Source organism: Melozone crissalis, unplaced genomic scaffold, assembly GCF_028551555.1.
Source record: "Melozone crissalis strain CALT ecotype California unplaced genomic scaffold, PUWL_Pcris_2 ptg000019l_1, whole genome shotgun sequence".
NCBI classification, from domain to species: domain Eukaryota; kingdom Metazoa; phylum Chordata; class Aves; order Passeriformes; family Passerellidae; genus Melozone; species Melozone crissalis.
Genome location: NW_026535797.1, coordinates 29087908 through 29107602, shown reverse-complemented (window position 1 = coordinate 29107602; position 19695 = coordinate 29087908). Strand labels below are relative to the sequence as shown.

General features: G+C 42.5%; 1 protein-coding gene across 12 annotated transcripts in view; it reads left to right on the top strand.

Moving 5' to 3' along the window:
- The window catches only part of ANK3 (ankyrin 3), a 282760-nt gene that overhangs the window by 142151 nt on the left and 120914 nt on the right, over positions 1-19695 (top strand). For all 12 annotated transcript variants that reach the window (XM_054276898.1, XM_054276896.1, XM_054276897.1 and 9 more), the window contains exons 2-7: positions 3631-3732; positions 4193-4291; positions 4676-4774; positions 8065-8163; positions 11396-11581; positions 13393-13491. In XM_054276898.1, coding sequence (XP_054132873.1) covers positions 3631-3732; positions 4193-4291; positions 4676-4774; positions 8065-8163; positions 11396-11581; positions 13393-13491 — 684 coding nt within the window. The remainder of the gene's footprint in view (positions 1-3630; positions 3733-4192; positions 4292-4675; positions 4775-8064; positions 8164-11395; positions 11582-13392; positions 13492-19695) is intronic.

Below are 19695 nucleotides of genomic sequence, written 5' to 3'. Positions count from 1 at the left end.
AAGGGATCTCAACTGGCCGCAAGCATTCAGAATGCTTCGCAGGATGCTGAGGTTTAATTAGTGAAGGATAAAGCTAAAGATAGGATAAAGGATAAAGATATTAGGTCTGATGGCAGAATGTCCTGTAGACAGAGTGTCTATGTCTATTCTATCTGTGTGGGACTCTTATTTTCAGATGCCAACTGGTGTGGAAGGTGGGAATGGGCACGTGGAGAAGAATTGCCCATAGGCAGGAGCATATGGGTGTCCTGGGTGATGGTTGGAAACCCAAGATCCCTCCCCCCGCACTGTGGTTTTAATGCATTTCATATGTCAGTCCTTTATCAATTTATGACATAGGCTTCCAGGAATGATGGCAATCCAGATAAATAATTACTAACGTTATTATTGCACTTCTTTGATCTTTAAAATCCTCCATTGGTGTGAGCCTAGGCTCTGGTGCTGTTTCTGTCTGTAATAATACTGAGGCAATTTACAGGCTCCAGCAGGGACTCCAAGAGGCTGTTTTTTAAACAAAACAGTGCCAATTGAAGTAACATTTTCATATTCTACTGAGGTATTAAAAAAAGAAAAACAACAAATTTAGTCTTAAAATACAAACGTAAAGTTTGGAAATTTTGGGTTCAGAAATGTAGAAGTTTAGGATTGATGTTTTTGACCAATTCCTTACATTTTGGATGGAGAGTATTTATTGGTTCTTGTGGTTTTGGAAGTGACATGTCTTAATAAGGATACTCAAGACATTTTGTGAGACAGAAAAAAGCTTGCAAGTCTCTCCTCTGTGTGGGTAGGTCTGAAGTAATGCCTTAGTTATAGGGGAAGTGGAAGCTGGCAATGCTGCTTTTAGGGAGGCTGAAACTACTTTTGGTTTCCAACAAGGTTGTCTCTGTTTTCTCTCTAATGTTCCTGCTTGTTTCTGCTGATGGTAGAGGTGGAAATGGATGGACGGGCTCCCAGAAACCCTGTTTGCACAATGGTACACCCTCAGTCTGTTCTCCCTCTGTGCAAATCTCAGAGCTCCTGTGCGTGGTGGCCCAGAAAGGGTGAGCTAACCCCATCTGTGGGCTGGGGAGCATCAGCCAAGGCCAGACAAAAAAGGTTTTCCCCTTTCTCAGAGCACAGGGACGTGTTGCACCCTGTGTGCTAAGGCAGCCCATGCGCGCGCACACATTGGCTCACGTCACGTTCAGGTACCTGGAAACCAGTAACAGTTAACCAGTAACCAGTGCTGGGTTACTGGTGCAGGCTGACAGGTGAGCAGGATGCTGGGCCCAACACCTCACCAGCCCCACTGAGGGATGGCAGCCTGGCTGCTGGTGTGGCTAGACGCTTGTGGCTGCTATGGAGTGAGTTTTGAGGGATGACTGGCAAAGGAGGACGTGCTGTTGGCTGAGGGATTCCAGGAGTGGATTTGGGCAGCGCCTGAGATAGTTTGGTTTGAGACACTTTTGTATGGCCTCAGGCTGGGACTGTGACCTGAACTTTATCCTTCCTCCTGTTAATGTTAGTAACAGCTGTTAAGTCTTCAGAACCCCTAAGCCCAAAAGTCATGCCCAAGTCTGTAAGAGACACAGGCATTGCTCTCCCTCCACAGTGAAATTGCAGTTAGAGATTAATGTGATTATCAAATATTTATTGCTGCTTCTGCCTCTCCCCCTCCATTTTGTTTGAGCAAATAGGCTGGGGCGTGCCTGCAGAGGAGCAGTGCTCCTTGCCTGGCTGTATTCCTGCGCCTGCCTGCTGGAATCTGATTTTCCCCTCCCCACCCAGAGCAGCTGTAAACAGCTGATGTTAATTCTGGTCCCCCTGCTGACTGTGCCAAACAGGGATGCCATTGCCCTCTGACAAAGAGGCTCCCGCTCTATTGAGTCCTCCCTCCTACCTTTAGTAATGCTGATAAAATGCTGACCTGTTTTTTTACCCCAGTGACTGCTGTTGCTAAGCACTGAGAATATGACCTGTCTCCTGTAATAATCTGCATTGCACAACTCAGATGATCTCCCAAATGAAAGCAGCTCTCAAGGCAGCTTTTCTTGCCCATGGTCTTTACAGTTATGACTGTTTACTTTGCAAGGGCACCTTATTTTTCAGAAAGCCTGACTGAACACCAGTATTTGGGGGCTGGATTGGGGGGCTGTGCTGTTGGAAGGACATTGCAGAAGCTGGTTTGTAATGATCAGCGTGGCATGCTTGGAAAAGAATGATAAAGAGCAGGGAAGGCTGTAAGCTGGTGACTTATCACTGCAAAGTGGAATGCAAAGTGTGCAAAACTCGGGAGAAAATGAGGAGTTCATAAGTAATGGCTTTCTCCTTAGAGGGGAGAGCTTGTTTTATTAGATGTACCAGTAAAATGGTCTTGTAGCTTGTATGGGTACAAGGAGAAAAGCAGATTTCCTATCCTCTTATCATTTTGCTGTCATTATGCCAAGACTGCTTCATCCTGCATGTGAAGGAGGCTTCTGATGGGCTTGGAGCAATTCTTGAGCACAACATCCAGCTTGCAGTGGCTGTGTTGCCAGGAGAGGAGCAAACTCTATGGCAAATCCAGAAATTCGATATTTAAAAAAAAAAGGAAATTATTTGAGCAACATAAAACATCTCGATGCACTTGTAGCTGCACTGATCTAAGCCTGGGATGAAATGGTGCTGAGAGGGAAAGGACACAGACAACTCCTGCTTTACCAGTCTAGAAGAGGGCACAAAAAATATGTTGTCTGCCTAAGTTGCCAGGGAAAGCTGTGGCAGGGATAAAATCAAAGATTGTGTGATTTGTCCCTCTTGAAAGCTAACCCCCTTCGTTGCATTTGCTCCAAGGCAGGATCATCATTATCTAAACTGTCCTCCCTGGATATTTGCATAACTTGTTAAAACCCTCTGGGGATGGGACTTCCTCTCAGTGATTCTGTCATGGCTTAACCAACATTTCTGCTGTCCTTACATTCAAGCTGAAGTCATCATAAAGTAAATTTGAGTAACTATCTTTAATGCAAGGTCTGAAACAAAGGAAAATGCAGTTTCTAAAATGACACTGTACCTGTAAATTTCTGGCTTCTTCACTGAAAGTGAACAGGTATTGTCAATAAAATGTGCCATAAAATGAAGGAGAATGGAGAAAATAAACCAAAATGTTAGCAGATGTGAAATTTTATAATACATTCATTTGTAGAACCATGAGATTTTTAATTCTACCGATCCAATCCTTCAAGGTTGAGTATTTTGAATTTTTTTTTTAATCTCTCAGATAAGTTCTCACAGTACTGGTTGGGTCTGTTCAGCTTGGCCATTAGAAGTGGTGTGGCGCCTTGGGGAAGAGCAGCATGGTTGGTTTCCCTGCAGCCCATTCCTGAGGCTGGTTCCCCATGGCCGTGTGCCACATGGGGTGCCAGATGTGCCCCTGGCTGCTGGCCTTGCGTGTGAGACCCTGCTCCATAATTCATGGTCATGTGTGGAGCCAAGCCCCCTGCTGCCTGCTTGGGGTTTGACCCACGTTTCACAAGGTGGTTTGGGATCCTTTCCTGTCTAGTTAAGTGGATGTACAATGTGCTGTGTCATTAATAATTTCTTTGCCGCTGAAATGTGTTTTTATACCGTGCCGTGATTTCTCATGGGACTTCTCCTTTTTTTTTGCAGTCTGACACAAATGCAAGTTACTTGAGAGCAGCTCGAGCTGGCAACTTGGAAAAGGCTCTTGACTACCTAAAAAATGGAGTGGACATCAACATCTCAAATCAGGTTGAAGAACATTTTGGTCACATTTTCTGGATAAATACCTTTCTTGCTGTTTCTCAGATCTCTCATTATATTTGCACTTCATGTCAAAGATAATTTACGTGGTTTTTGATGAACCACGTTTACATATCTAAATAATTGGGTTTTTTTGTTTTAAGTCCTTTACCCAGACACCATATCACTTGCACTTGGGGATCGTGCTACCTTATCTCTACCTTATCTTTCATTCCATTTGTATTGCATTAGATCATGGAACAGCACACAGAATTCGAGACCCCAGAGCCACTTTATCTTGGTTTAATTCTTACTCTGTCCTTATAATCTAATTCTTGTGAAGTTTAACTAAGTCTAGTTTTTGTAAGCAGTCCTTTCAGTGGAGTGGTAATAACTTGTCTCCTCATATGCTTGGTAAGCTGGAAAACACTTGGTAATCCTTCTAATTGCTTTTCTTTTTCCCAACCAGAATGGGTTGAATGCTCTCCATCTCGCCTCCAAAGAAGGGCATGTAGAGGTTGTCTCTGAGCTGATCCAGCGAGGTGCCAGCGTGGATGCAGCCACAAAGGTCAGTCAAGCCTATCTGGTTGTTCCCTGTTCACACTGCTGGCCTGGGCACGAGGTGTTGGCCATGTGATTGCAGACTGCTGCAGCAGAAATTGCCCATTTTCCACTGCTGGGGCAGGGGGGGGGGTCTCAATAATTGCTTAATAGAAACAATTATAGTAGATAATAGTAAATGTCACAGATTGCTGGGGTGGAGATTTACTGAACAAGCTGTAGATTCCTGTTGTGGTTTCTGTCCATGCCATGTCTTCTAGAATAGCACAACCTTTGGAAGTATTCAGCAAGAAATACTGTATTCTAAAGTGGAAGATGTTCTTGATGGTATTGTTATGTATTCAGGCTCAGGTTTTGTACTCTTTTCAAGTGTCCCTGTCTCTAATTCCAGAAAGGAAACACAGCACTGCACATAGCATCCCTCGCCGGACAAGCAGAAGTTGTCAAAGTGCTGGTTACAAATCGAGCCAATGTCAATGCACAGTCTCAGGTAAGCCACATGTTTGCTACTGCTGACACTAGGGTTGTTCTTCTCTTAGAAACTCTGATTTTAGCAAATATATTTGGTAGATCTTACTGTGGTAATGTTGGCTCTTGAAAATAGAGTTGATAGTGAGTTCAACCTCAGATGTGCCCTATGAGCTGCTCCTTGTTAGAGCTGGAGGAGACAAGGCCAGAACAGGAGAGTGGGAGGGAATGTGTTCAGAGGGATCCTGTTTCACATCATTCACTGTCTCAGGCTCAGTTGAGCCCATCCCTTTTCCTTGTAGAGGGAGGTACTGCAGGCACATGCAGAGTTTGTAAGTCTGGTTCAAGTCCTTTGAATAAATGTTTAGGTCAGTTATAGAGAATTTGAAATGAGACAAAACAGCACTGGGTGCTACAAGCAAAGCAGTAGAACAAAACAGAAAAACACTGGCTTGAAAAATGCATAAACTACAGATTGTTGAAAGCCATGTGGCTGTGCCAGCAGCGTCCTGCATGCCACCCCACTCCTGCTCTCCCTGCTCAGGGGCTGGCAGGCAGTGTCAGAGAAGAGACAGCCTTCTCATCTGGCCCAGGATTACCATTTTGCTGTATTATAAAAATGTGGGCATGAAAATAAATGTTTGTTAAAAATTAAAGAAGAAGGTTGGGGTGTTTTATTGGTCTTTCAAATAATAGGAACAAAATGCTTAACAGGATCTATTTTGAAATGTTAGTTATTTGTGGTCTATATTTCATGGTTTTTTTTCACCTGAGGAAAAGAAATAAATGACTCAGTTCTTCTTTCTTACTCTTTTATACTAGCTCAATACAGCACTATTTGATTCCAGGAACCATATCACTTAAATTTAAAGAAAACAACAACAACAAATTATTTTTAGGTAAAATCTCCCATGCCTGTTAAGAAGTAAAACAAAGCAGAAATATTTGCCATGGTTTTCCTGTTAAAGAACTTAAGATGGGATTGACAGGATCTTTTCAGCTTGTGTTTGAGAACTTGTGTATTCATCCCTGAAACTAAAAATAATCTGAGATTGTAAACATCTTATATAACTGCATTGTCCATACACCCTAAGGTTTTGCCACATGTTACTCTAACTTTGCTAACATGCCAGAATTAAAGGTTTATTTCTCCCCCACCCCACTATGGAGTCTTTACTTGGAGCACCCATGTAACACCTCTATTGGCCATTCCACACCAATACCAGCTGGGATTCAGCTTTTGAGGAGGTCCCTAGTGCTCTCTGTCACCAAACTGCCCTGGACCAGCTTGGTTTGTGGTGCTGAGCTCCACTTGAGCTTTGTCTCTTCTTTCCCTGAAGGTGACAGCTCTCCCATGCTGACAGTTCCAGTGTTAGGCCTTCTCTAGCCAAATCATCCTAGCTGTTAAAAAGCCAAAAATAAGCCAGAAATTTGTGCTATGGCTGAATTTTATACCTCTTCTAAGGGTTATTTATTACTATTCAAGACAAAATGTTTTTTTTCAGACTTGTGGCTGTCTGGCAATTCCAGCCCCTTTTTAAAGAGAGAAACAAGTATAAAGTGTGGGGTGGAAAGATATTGAAAACCCTGCAAAAACTTAACATAGGAGAAAAGGTTCAGCTCTGCCTCCAAATGCTAATAATACTTGGTTTTGAGAATTTTTGCCTATTAATTATTTCACGAAGCTTTTAGGTAGAGTTTCCTGCTTCCTAATTGCAAATGTTTGAAACTAAAAAATTAATCTTTGTTTCCAGCTGAGTTAGTAAATAGATATGGAATATGCCATGAAATCATAGAATACCAGACTCAATACCAGACTGCTGTTCACTGCAATAACTTGTAGTGTGACATAGGAGGTACCTTAGCAAGTGCTTCCTGGCTTCTCTGGTTTTTAATTAAGTAGAATTTTGACTGTATGGTGACTGAACTGTTGAACCTCTGTTCTGGAGAGTGCATTAAACACATCTCTAACTTTGTGCTTGGGCTCTGTGAGCCCTTCAGTGCCTGCTCTGTGCTTGTAGCAGTGCCTGCCTGCACAGAGACCAAAATATCAAATCCTGGAGCAGCAGCAGGCCCTGCCACCTGTGCAGGCCTTGTAAACATGTGGCTTCACAGCTGCTGGGCGCCTTGATGCTGGTGAAGTTCCTCTTGGATCCAGCATCCATTTTGTCCCCAGATGTCCTTTGTTGTGACCTCCTGTATGTCCCTGCTGCCATGTGCTTGGCCTCAGGTCCCCTGTGCTGGGTGCTGGAGGTGTGCCCTGCCCCTGGGACAATCAGGTGTCCCTCAGCTGCTCCCCTGCAGCTCAGCCCAATTTCACTGCCGTGGATCTGCCTCTGCAGGGCCCAGGGCCCAGAATGTGGATGTTTTTCCTTTGTTGTAAACATACGGGCAAACTCCTCTCAGCTCATCTATTTTCAGCCCCATTGGTTTTCTGCAAAATCTAAGTCAGTGACCTGTGTAATTGTAGGAGAGATTTCAGAATTTCTTAGAACAAAAGGTAAAAAATGCATTGCCTTCTTATTAATCCCAAAAAATTCAGTTTCTCACAGGCTGCTTATGGTTAAGGCAAAGACAGAAACATTGACTGTAAGACAAAGGCATTCACCAAAGAATGAGTTAAGCTCTGCAGCCTCCGATACTTGTATTGCATTGATTGAAATCAGTCACTGAAGCATAATTTGAGAGATGCTCTAATGTGTTCAGAAACACTGATAGACCTCTGTCTCAAACTGCTGAGCACCAACGATCCTCACAGCTCCTGGTGCCTGAAATATGAAGTAGCTCAGTGCCCAGAAGCAGAGTGTGCTCAGAAGGCAGCTCTTTGAGGAGATGGAAAGCAGAAGTAGCTGACACAAGTGAAAGGAAAGTCAAAGCTAATGGAAAGAAGAGAAAAAAAATGACAATTACTCTGAGGAGTCACTGCTCTTCCTTTTGCCACAGACTTGTATTGTATTTCCCTGTCCTGTTTTGAATTTCCAGTGCTGTAGCTGTATTTATCAGGAATCATAACTCATTGCCACCAAATCATCTGTCCAGATTGATTTTTAGCTTAACTTCTCAACAGATGTGAAAGGAATTGTTCTCACTTAGCTGTTGGAATTGTAGCTGGTCAGCTGAAAAATTCTTCTGTGTCCTTTTAAATAATATTGCCCTTCTCCCATCTTCACTTAAGCCAGTGTAGATCATGCCATTAAATCATCTGTGAGCAAAGAGTTTTTTCACTTTTCACCTAATCTTCCCTCATTTTGCAGATCTGTTTCATGTATAAAATGTTTGTGAGATGTTTACACTCATGTTCTTGTATTTCAGAATGGCTTCACTCCATTGTACATGGCAGCCCAAGAAAACCACCTGGAGGTTGTTAAGTTTCTTCTTGACAATGGTGCCAGTCAAAGCCTTGCCACAGAGGTAAAAGTTTGAATTTGACACTTTATGAACAAAGCAAAATGTGTTTCAGCAGTGATTTCTGCCAGCTTATATCAAACTAGTCTTTTAAATACCAAATTAAAGACGAATAAAAAGCTGTCTCTGTGAAGTGTGCTAATGAATAGAGTTATGGGCTTTTCAGCAATTTAAACTGTCTCTTGGCATTTCTAAAATAAAAAAAAATTACTTTCACTAGAGACAATTCTAAATATAGATGTGTTCTTAGTCATAACTGCTAATCTTTCAGGTTAAATGCTCACACAGGGAAGCTGTGTCTATAATATAAAAGTTCTCTGTGCTTTTATTAAAAATAGGGAACAATGAGAAGGGTGGCAGCCATAAGACAAGAACAACTGTTCACCTGTGCTTTGGACCAGCCCTGGAATATCAGAGAAAACCCAGGGTTATCTGGGGCTTGGGCATTTCCTGAAGTGCCTCATTACCATGTTGGTGCCCTCTCTGTGGCACCCAGTTACCCCACTGGTGCTGCAGGGAGAACTTCAAGCTGACAGAAAGATGCAGGATCCATCTTTGAAGGTGTTCTGTGATCTTTCTAGAAGACCAATTTGTATTTCTTTCTTTAAAAAGAAATTCTAACTCAAATACAAAATAATTCTAACTCAAATAAGGCAATTTGAGTGGAAAATAAATAGCAAATATATTAATAGTTGTAAATATATGGCATTGAGAAAGGTGTTGAATCTGGTGAATTTTCAGTTGTCTTATTACCAAAATTTTGCTACCAAACCATAGAAAGGTATTTCAGTATGTGCTTTCTTTAATATTTGTTGAATTCTAATTGCTCTACCAGTACTGCTTCCATGAAGGAAACAATGCTTATTTAGAAAAGGCCTAGTTTTTGAAAAATATGAAATGCACAATTAGTTCCTTGCCACTTATACCTGATAGTATCACTGTATAATGGTATAGAAAGGAAATCTTATTCCTTATTCCACTGTGAAAAATGAATTGCTAATGGATCAAAACAGTGTTTCCAAAATCACTAAAGTTAGTTATAACTTGAAGTGTGCATCAGAACCACTTCCTGGAAATGCTCAAGGATATGAGAGTCAAGAAATACCAAAATAAAATATGTTACATCTGAAAAATTAGTCAAAAATTGTCACTTACCACGATATGATTTTCTGAAAAGAGATTTTGAAAAATTAGAAAAAATTTTGAAAGGGTTTTTGACTATTTTTTGTTTGGTGTTGTTTTTCCTTTGAACACTGTATGTCAGTTTAGGTTGAACTTTTTTCCATCTCAGCATGATGATAAGGTGCAATCTAATTTTATCCATGGAGAATTTATTTGAAGATAGCAGAATACAAAACAGTGACACCTTTATTGCCTCCTTGTTTGAGATAGTTGCTCTTATGGGTTCTTTCTTATTTTCTCTTAGTCCAAGTTTTCTTAAAAATCTGATTTCTCTCTATCATTTTAAGTGCAAAAACTTTTGTAACTAAAGGATTGTCACTTAGCTAAATACTCTTTAAAAGTAAGTATTTAATCATGGCGGTTTAATGTAATTAAAGGAAATAATTGGTTCTATTTCCTTAGAAGAAAAGATGTTGTGGGTGTCTACACCACTTTTCTGTGCAGTGGCTGAATTCTGGGATATGTAAATAGAGCAGGGAGCCAAGGCCTCCAGGGTTTCTGCAGGCAAGAGCCCCCATTTCTGCCTGTACAGCAGAGCAATATTGCCAGAGCCCTCTCTGGGGATGCTCAGGGAGGGTTTTTGGCCCTCAGGGCTGCAGAGCATCTTTCACACCCCGTGGCCCTGTGGCTGCTTGACCCCAGCACTGTGGCCCATGCCTGCCCCTGCTGCTGGAGGATGGGGAGCTGCAGGCAGCACGGAAACCTGGTTAAACGAGCATGAAACTCCTCGGAGGGCAGGGAGGGTGTGGTGGAAATTGCTTTTTAGGTCCCAGGAATATAAGTGGATTTTTTGGATTTTCTTCCCCTCAAAAATTTTGAAAAAGCTCTCTTTTTCAAGACCCCTCCTGTTTCTCATCCTTGATTGAGGTGTTCTTGGTTTTGAAGCTAGAGGGAAAAATTCCATTTTGAAAACCTTACTTTTCATTCCAAAAGTTAAAAGCTAACACTTCAACTATGCACTGTTGACATGGGGTGAGGATCTACCTCTTTCTCTGTTACTGCTACACTTTTATTTCACAGTTACGTGGTTATGTGTTTGCTCGCTAAGATGCAATGAGGTTTGGTAATACAGGTTTTGGATATATTCATCAGGAGACAAACTGAATAAGTAAATATCCAAAGCAGTTTGCCTTTGTGATTTTTTGAGTGATTTATGGGTATTATCTTGGGCAAAGCTGGATGTGCTCCTGGGTTGCAATGACAGATATTTGGGACAGAGCAGAATGTAAATGACAACTCCTTCATTCTTTAGTTTTATAAGAATCCATAACATAAAATTAAAATTAAGATATAAAGCTATAAATCCCAGACTGTGCTTTTTATGTGTTTGAGGAATCTGCTCTAAAATCTGTTAAACAAAAACCTTCTGTTTTTCAGGTTTTTTATTCTACACTATTTTGGTTATTAGCAAATCTGAAAGGAAATAACTTTTTTTTTGTAACAGGATTGTCTATCAAATCATAAAAATTTTCATAAAGGTAAAATGTAGTAGAACATCGGTACATTAGGAGAATGTGGTATTTTTGATCAATTATTATATTTTAAATGTATATATAAATTATGTTAGAGGATAGAGCTTGTTTTGTTTGGTTTTGTGTGTTTAGTTGTTTGGCTGTTTCTTAAATAATCATAAAAATGTCGATTATAATCTGTCAGGAATTGATTATAATTTACTATTGAGACATCATTAGAAATTGCAATTTTAATATTCCAGCTTTTAATACCTTTTTATATAGTTAAGCACATAAATATGTATCTGTATAATTAACTGTGAATTTGTGAGTAATTTCACGCTTTTTTTCATCGAGTCTCAGTCATTTGTGTCTTACAATTTTATGTTGTGTCTGGTGTGCCAGAAAGGGGTTTTGGGTATTTGGAACCTTGTTCACCAGCACTTTACTCCAGTTTCAGGGTCATGGCAGGGTACTTTTACACCGTGTTACTCTGGGTTGAATTTGGGCCATCTCTGTTCGTAGGGCTGAGATCTCTCGGCTCCCCCTTCCCGCCCCATGGAGGGTTTGGAGCTCACCTTGACGGTGCCCGTTGTGTGTTGCAGGATGGTTTCACACCTCTGGCAGTAGCTTTGCAGCAAGGCCATGACCAGGTGGTTTCCCTGCTGCTGGAGAATGACACCAAGGGGAAGGTCCGCCTGCCCGCCCTGCACATCGCGGCGCGCAAGGACGACACCAAGGCGGCGGCTCTGCTCCTGCAGAACGACCACAACGCTGACGTGGAGTCAAAGGTCAGTTGGGAGAAGCAAGGAGCTGTGGTGCTCTCAGGTGCTGGCCACAGCCAGGGGAGATCTCCCTCGGTGTGATCTGTTTGGCTGCAGTTACACAGAACTTTCTCCTCTAACACCCGATAAAGGATAACGTTGATTTGCCTCCTTTGCCTCTTTCTCCCCCGTTCCCCTTCTGCTTAAATCACGGTTAATTTCTCTCATAGAAACCTTGCAAATGGAAAATAATAAACAAAATATTATTTGAATTATTATCTCGGGAATGAAAGCCACTCCTGAAAGCAGTGGTGCGCCGTAGGTACTGCACAGTTGCCGTTCGATCAGCTGTCTGTGCAATTGCTGCTTGGAGAACTTGGGTAAACGTGTAATAATTAGCACTCAAAGTACAATTAGCACTCAAAGTACTCGCTGGTTCTGCTTCCACCCTGTGGAGCTTCCCGTGTGTGCCGGGCGTGCTGCCCCCCGAGCTGCCGTGCCCCACAGCCATCATGAAGCTTTCCGCACCCATGTCACCGGTGGTGGACTAACCGTGCATTTTTTCCCCCTCTTTGCTTCCCAATGTGTTAACCTAGATGATGGTGAATAGAACAACAGAGGTATATATAAATATATCTATGCATCATCACTCCTCCATGACTTAGTGCTGCTGCATCATTTCTCCCTCCTGTCTGCATTGCATATTTTAGGATAGACACCTGCTTTAGATGAAATGAAGTAGCATGTGCTAGAGAAGACTGTAGTTTAGAGACCAGGGCTCTCTGCAGCTGGAACTAGAGTTTAAAAGTAAGAGTGAAGCATTCTTGGGAACTTAACTGCCATCATAAAAGGGCTGTATTACGAGAGATGGAGTTTTCAGGGATTCTCGTGGAGCATACGTTTATCAGATGTTCTCAGAGCTGCAGACAACCCTGTCATGTTGTGCATCCAGGTCTGATTCTAGGCTTCTGCATGACACTTACCTTGATGGTGTCAGCAAATAGAATGATCTGAGAGTGGTTTTACAGCTGCAAAACTCCCAAAGCAAGGCGGTGGCAGCTAGCATGGCTTGCTAACAATTTAGAAATGCATCTAGTTCCCATAAGGTTTCATACTTTGCAGGACTGATGGAATTGCTGCATGTTTTAGCATTATTTTAAAAGGAAGTAAGACTACTTAAACATGAAAATCAGTTGCTGAAGTAATTTTATCAGTAAGATGTCTTTTAATTAGGGTGGTAACTCATGGTGTCTGAACATAACCCAGTGTGATTGCCCGCAGTGGGAGACTGGTCCTTATGGTGCTAACCCTTGGAAAAAAATCCCATATTAATAATTTAAAATAGTCTTTGATGTTATTTTCATTTGCATCTACTTTGAATTTACAAAAACCAGTTAGCAAATACCATTAAATGACTTGTATTTGAACTTCTGCAAAGAATCTTTAAGAGATTTAACTTGCAAGATTGACATAATACCAATAACTAGATTTTTCTAGTTAGAAGCTAATTTCTCATAAAAGTCAGATCATTGCTCTAATACTCAAATGTTTTGCTGCTGTTTTCCTGGAATAACTGAAAGTTTTATTCAACTTCTTTTCTTCTAGAATAATTATGTTAATTTTTTTCCCTCCTGCCTAGCAATGTGATTTTATTTAGATTCTCTGAGATACTATAAATAAACATCAGTGAGTGAAAACTAGTACAGAATTGGGGTGGTGACTTGCAGCAGGCTCCTGTTACTAGCTTTTGTCAGTGATATGCCATGAATTGTGGAGTTCCAGTGCTATATTTTTTTTTAAGTATCTATTGGTTGTGTCTTGTTTTGTTTATTTTGCAGAGTGGGTTCACTCCCCTGCACATAGCTGCTCACTATGGGAATATCAATGTAGCCACGTTGCTGTTGAATCGGGGTGCTGCCGTGGACTTCACTGCGAGGGTGAGTGTGGAGCCAGTCATGCTCAGTTTGCTTTGTGGCCACAGCTTCTGCACAGGGGTGTGAGAGGCACCTCTCCCTCCCCAGCCCAGGGGCCACACCTGGCTGAGCTGTGCTGTTGCCACCTGGCGTCAAGGGGCTTTCCCTGGGCTGCTGAACCGAACCTGAGCTTGAGACCTCACCTCCCAGAACTTCTGCTGTCACCGAAAGGAGCTGCTGTTGTCGTGGCTCCAACCCTGCAAAGGTGGGCTGGGATGCAGTGGCACGAATGCTTCCACCCGTAGCTGTGACATATGGCAGGGGTGGTGTGTCCCTGCTGAATTCTCCTCACCGTGCCGCTGCTTCCAGTGAACATCAGGTGTGGTGCTGGGGAAAGCATCTGTGCTTCCATTGCATGCAATTCATAAAGGAAATCTGGAACCTGGATGAGTAGGAAATGAAGTGAGACCTAGGGGTGGAGTCCATAGTGTAAGCAGAAGGAAGGCAGGAAACAATAGAGGGAAGTTAGAGCTGGAAGAGCAGGGGTAAAACCCAAACAGATATGGATAGGGATATAGCACAAAGGATAGCGGTACAATATGGAGAGCAAGGAAAGGTGGTGGTTCCAGGCATGAGACCAGATAAATAAATAAACCCCAAAACAAAACAAACTGAGGCTCTGCAAGGCTTTGGCTCACCAAACCTCACCCAAACAAAGCCAAGGAAGAGATGGGATGTGATCCAGGACAATAGGGAGATAAAATCAAGGCATTCAAAGTGAAGGCAAATGCTGATGTAAGAGTAAATAGGCATAAATTGGCCATGAATAAATGTTGTCTAGAAATTTAGATATTTCCTATTAAATATTATTAATTAATTTTATTTAATAAATAACTGCTTAATAATGAATGTTAAATATGACTAATGTGTTTCTGGAGCATTCTTTCAATTAAATTAGAAAAAGTAAAAAATATCCAATGTAAATTCAAGATTATATTTATGAGGGGAATTATGTCATGTGGATAATCCAGCAGCTCCTCTTCTGAGATTTTGATCGTGTGTTATGTTTATTACTTTTGCAAGAGGAAAAGTACTACAACACTGCTTAGGCAATTAACCCAAAGGGAAAAGTGAATTTGCAGTATTCTACTTTAGATAGTTTGTGTGGCTAAAAACTTGAATGCTTCTGTAGTTAAGGCCCATATTTACATAAAGCAAAGTTTTTCTGACCAGCATTGCACACCCCTTGCTCTACTTTCATTGATAGCATTGACCTCTGATTTCCAAGTCCTTTAGCTGACCCAAGTAGAGCATTAAGGCATTTCATACCATCCCAAGCTTTGGCATTGTGGGTTTGATAAGCCCTAATCACAGAAGCAGGGATGACAAATAGGGTCTTGGGTCAAGTCTTTCCCACTCAGAAACAAGATTAAGGATTAGCAATGCTACTACATTAGCAATTAGCAGCATTTAGTGCCTGTGCACTAAATACCATCTGCCTATGCTTGTTTTAATGGAATAATAAGTCTTAGGCTTCAGCAGCTCTGTTTTGGATTAAGGGCACTTGTGGAGAGCACATCCAGAGTGAAAAGGTCATTCTTGTCTCCTCTTCAAGATCTGGGCATTCTGAATTCTGCCTCCATTGGTTGTCATCATCATCAGACAGAGTTGTGGGCTGGCTGGGGAGGTGGGGATGCAGTGGCATCAGCCTGGGCTGAGGCTGTGGCTCAGGGAGCACTGAGCTCTTGTTTGTGCTTGTGATACAGGGCAGGGGCATCCAGAGAGAGACAGAGCTCATCTCCACTCCGTGGCAGTTGCAAATCTAGATAAAGTCGTTGTGACAGAAAGAATTGTAGCATAAATAACAGTAATATGGAGCTGAATGTTGTTCTTTAGTGCTTATCAGGCTGCAGGGGATGAAAGCACTGCACAGGAGGATCGGTTGGGTTCTGGCAGAGCAGTGGATTTGTGGGCTAACAGAGCACTTCCAATTATCAGCACCAAGTAGCAGAGCCCTTTCTTGATCCTTGATTACCCATATTGCAAAACAGGTACTGAAAGTGCCCCACAGGTACAGCCTGCTCATTGCCACCTCATGGCCTCTTGTTTTAATTTCTATAAATGCTATCCACTTAGTCTGCTGTCTTCCCTCTGCAGGAAAGGCCCTTATTTGAGTTGCTGACAATGTGAGATGAGCAACAGAGCAAAGATATGGAAGGGTTGTAACCCAAATAAAATATTACCATATGTACTGTAGCTCTCAGAAGTGCAAAGAGAAAACTTTTAAGATGGAGGTGTCAAATGCACTGTGCATTTTTGCTTTGTTCCCACTAAATAAATGGAAATTAACACTGCTTTTCTATCTCTCAGTTTATGCTCAGACTCTTCAGGAAAGTACAAATTCTAGGGAGGGGTTTGAGCAAGAGAAGAGGATTATGGCAATAAAAGAAGCTTGTGTGAGCAGGGTAATGTGAAGACAAATGTGTGACAAATAGCTATCTGCCATCTGCCACCATCAGTGTAGGCAGGGAGGGGAAAGGTGGAGGATTGTGAATGGGTGTGTAGGATGAAGGCAGAGCTGTAAGGCCAAGGGCAAGTGTGGTGAAAGGATGTGAGGAAAAGGAGGGCAGGCCTGTGGCAGAGGAGATCTCCTCAGCTGCTGTTCCCAGCCAGTTTCCAAGAGCCCTGAGGGAAGGAAGAGGCTCCAGCAAGGAAGGAGATGAGCTTGCTGCTGGCTCTCAGTGTGTGGGCTGGAGCAGCAGTGGTGCTGTGCTCTAAGTAAATGATGTCCCCGGTGATATTCACGAGCAGCTGCTCCCTCAGCCCTGCTGGTACACACCTGCATGCTCTCAGCTGTCACATATTCCCTTGGTCCCCTCTTTCAGTGCAGCCAGGGGACAGGCACAGCTCCAGGGGCTCTTACAGGTGTCACAGTGCCTGCCAGCCTGTGTCCCTGCTGACTGTAGAGGCTGGGGGTTGGGAATGTACCTGCTTTTACAGGTTTGCACTCCTGCAGTCCAGTGACTGTTGTCATGTCAGCTCTTCCCATGAGCTGCATTAGCACTTCTGTGTCTGCCTTCTCCTCTTGCCTTGCTGCAAGGGAAGGTGGCACAGCAAACTCCCCATTGGGATGGATGGAAATAATTTCAGTAAATCAGCTTCTGATGCCCTTTATTCCACCTATAAACAAGGAGGCAGCTCTGGGAGCCATCCTAACCTCATTCCAAATGAAACAAAATCTCCTTATTCAGCTGGATGTTTGCCATTTGGTAACAAAGCAAAAACAATCATTCCAAATTGCTCGACTTCTTGGGCTCAAACTCAACAGAAAACCTGTCACAGTTACTGGCAGGGTAGGCATTGCAGGGTAACAGGCATTTTATGACTACTCATCATCCTTTTCCTGTATTACATTATGGTGTGTCCAGCTTCTCCAAAATACCTCAAATACTTCATTGCATCACCATATTTCCCTCTTGCTTAACTGGGAGACAATCACACAGAAACTAAAGAAGTGGGGGAGGAGAATAAAGGGTAACTGAGGGTGAAGTCTGCCTCCTTTCTTGGCCAGATTAACACTTTAAAGCAGTCACTACTTGGGCTTTGAAGGATTACAACACCTCCAGGCACCCTTCTCTTAGCTGACAGTGTGATGAATCCTAGTTACAAACTGAAAGGTAGCCAGATAGCTTTAAGTGAATCTATTTTATCAATTTTTTCAACAGGAAAAACGAATTCCTGTCATTTTAAAACTATTGTTTGTGCCTTTAAATCAAACTGTATCAGATGTCTTACCTGAAGTTTTAATGATTTAATGGAGGTGTTACCTAGAGTGTTAATGATTTAATGGAAGTGTTTGGAATAAACTGGGCATTTTATTTAGGTAAAAGTTATCTTTTGGGGGTTCACACAGTCTTCAAATAGCCTTCTTCTGTCTGAGAGTGGAAAGATCTGCTTAGCCCAGGTGAGGAAATGCCTTTGAAGCTGCACCTGTCTCTGAGGAAAACAGTGCTTAGAAAGGAGGGAAGGATGAAATTCTCTGCAGCTTCCAGAGCAGTGGCTGAGAGAAACCTCTGTGAACCCCTCATCCACTCTGTGCTTGAGCAAGTCAGAAGGTGGAGGCAGCCAGGGGATCCTCTGTGTGAAGGTGACCTCTCCCTGTATCTTTCTTGCCAAAGCAAATGGGAGGGAGCTCCTCACTGTGCCATAAAACTGCACCCAGCCCTGGGAAAGCCTTCCTGATCCACAGCACTCCTTATCCTGGAGGAGATCTCAGTTCCACTGGGAGTGGGCTTTGCCTGCAGAAAGTTTGCTTGCTGGAAGGTTAGGAAAGGATTTGGTGATTTTGAGGGTGGTGTGAGGACAACATGCATTAATGATGACCCTGAGGCTGAGGAGCAGAACACCATTAGCCCATCAGAAAGGGCAGGCAATATCTAAGTGACAGTGGCATAAGAGAAAAACATCTTTGTTTCCCCAGTGGTGGTTTGCCATAAGAGCCCCATTCTATAGTCTTCCTTGTTTTCTTCCAGGATTCATTTTATACATCTCAACCCTGAAGAAAGTTAAGTATATAAGCACACAAGAACTAAAATAGCACAATGTAAGACTTACTGGCATTAAGAAGAGAAGGGAAAAAGCTGGAAAATTGTGTACTGTTGAGGGTTTCCTGGAAAGCATCTAATTGTGCATTTTTATCTTTAATTTCTGAAACATCTATACAAGCCTCAGTGATCCCAGTGACTGCTACTAGAATATAAGACTTTTCTCTGCAGGAATTGTGCTGTGTTGTAGCTCCAGTTCTGAATTGCAGGAAAATACAGGGGAGAATGTTGAGTGTTTTAACAAACAGCATGTTGGTGTTGGTGCATAGTTGCATATGAGAATCTTCAAATGCACACCACAACCTTCCCACACCTCCAGGATCTGGTAATAGTGGTAATAACAATGTAGTGGTGCTGCTGACAATTCCAATATGCAAGAACCACCATTATGCTCTTTTCTTAAAAACCTCTAATGCTGGAGGGATTTTCCAGACTGTGTAAGAAATTTCTCTTATAGCACTCTGACTGTTTTCAACTTCTTACTCACACATTCTGTGTCAATATTAAGCTCTTCCTAGAGGTTGCTCTTAGTTGAGGAGTGAGAAGAGCTCTCTTACTAAATTCCAGGTTAATCTGAGCATTTTGGTAAGAAACTGTTCTGGTTTATTTTAAATCAAAGGAGTGAAATTTGACATCAGATAGTGTAATATTCCTGATTAAAACTGCACTCCAGTGAGAGGCTGGGAGAGCTCAGAGGTGGAGGTGAGTTCTCTCACTGGCAGCAAGAAGAAATGCCGAGTCCATGTGACTGGCAGTGAGTTTTCACAGTCCTGATGTGATCAGCTGCTCAGTCCATTTAAATCAATGCAGCACATGACTAGGAGATGTTTTCCCTTTGTTTCGTGCCTTCCTTTAAGGTGAATTTCAGAGCCCAATATGAAGCTGTGAGTGCAAACATTTACTTTTCTTGGTTATTATTAGCATCCTTATGCTTGTGAGACTCCAGCTGTGATGGGAGAAAGAGGCAATCTCGTAGGACAGCGTAGCACACCAGAAACCCAGGGGGAGTTCCTGGTTATCTGAATGCATTAAAATGGAACCATTGCACACTGACAGTTTTAACCCTATTTTTTCCTTCACTTCCTAACCATCCACGTGGCTAAATTGTAGTAGAATGGACCCATTCTGACTACTGTGGTGAGCTGTGATGGATAACACTGTGTGTCAGAGGGCAGCTGGTCTCATTTCAGCTGGGGCATGTTAGTTAGTTCAGTTATCTCAACACAAGATAACTGAAAAGTTTTTGAGTTTTCTTGTGAAGCTGTAGATAGAGAGCTGCAGCTGGAAAGGCCTGGTGCTCCCTCTGATCAGGCACAAGCAAAAGCCACGGATTGTAAAAGCAGCACTCCTCTCCCATCGTATTTGTGGATGTTGTGTGGCTCTGGAGGAAGGCACGAGCCCTTTAGAGCTTAAATCATTCAGTGTGAGGGAGCTGCAGCAGGCAGTGGATGGACACAAAGGGAAAACCACCATCCACAATGCTGTGATGTGTAGAAAAAGTTGCCTGCACCTAATCCATGGCATTTGAGCTATGTACAGCCTCAGAGGGCTTCAGGTCACTTGTCCCAGGAAATCTGCCAAGAAGGAGAGGAAAGGCTGTGTTCTAGGTGATAATGCTATGGCC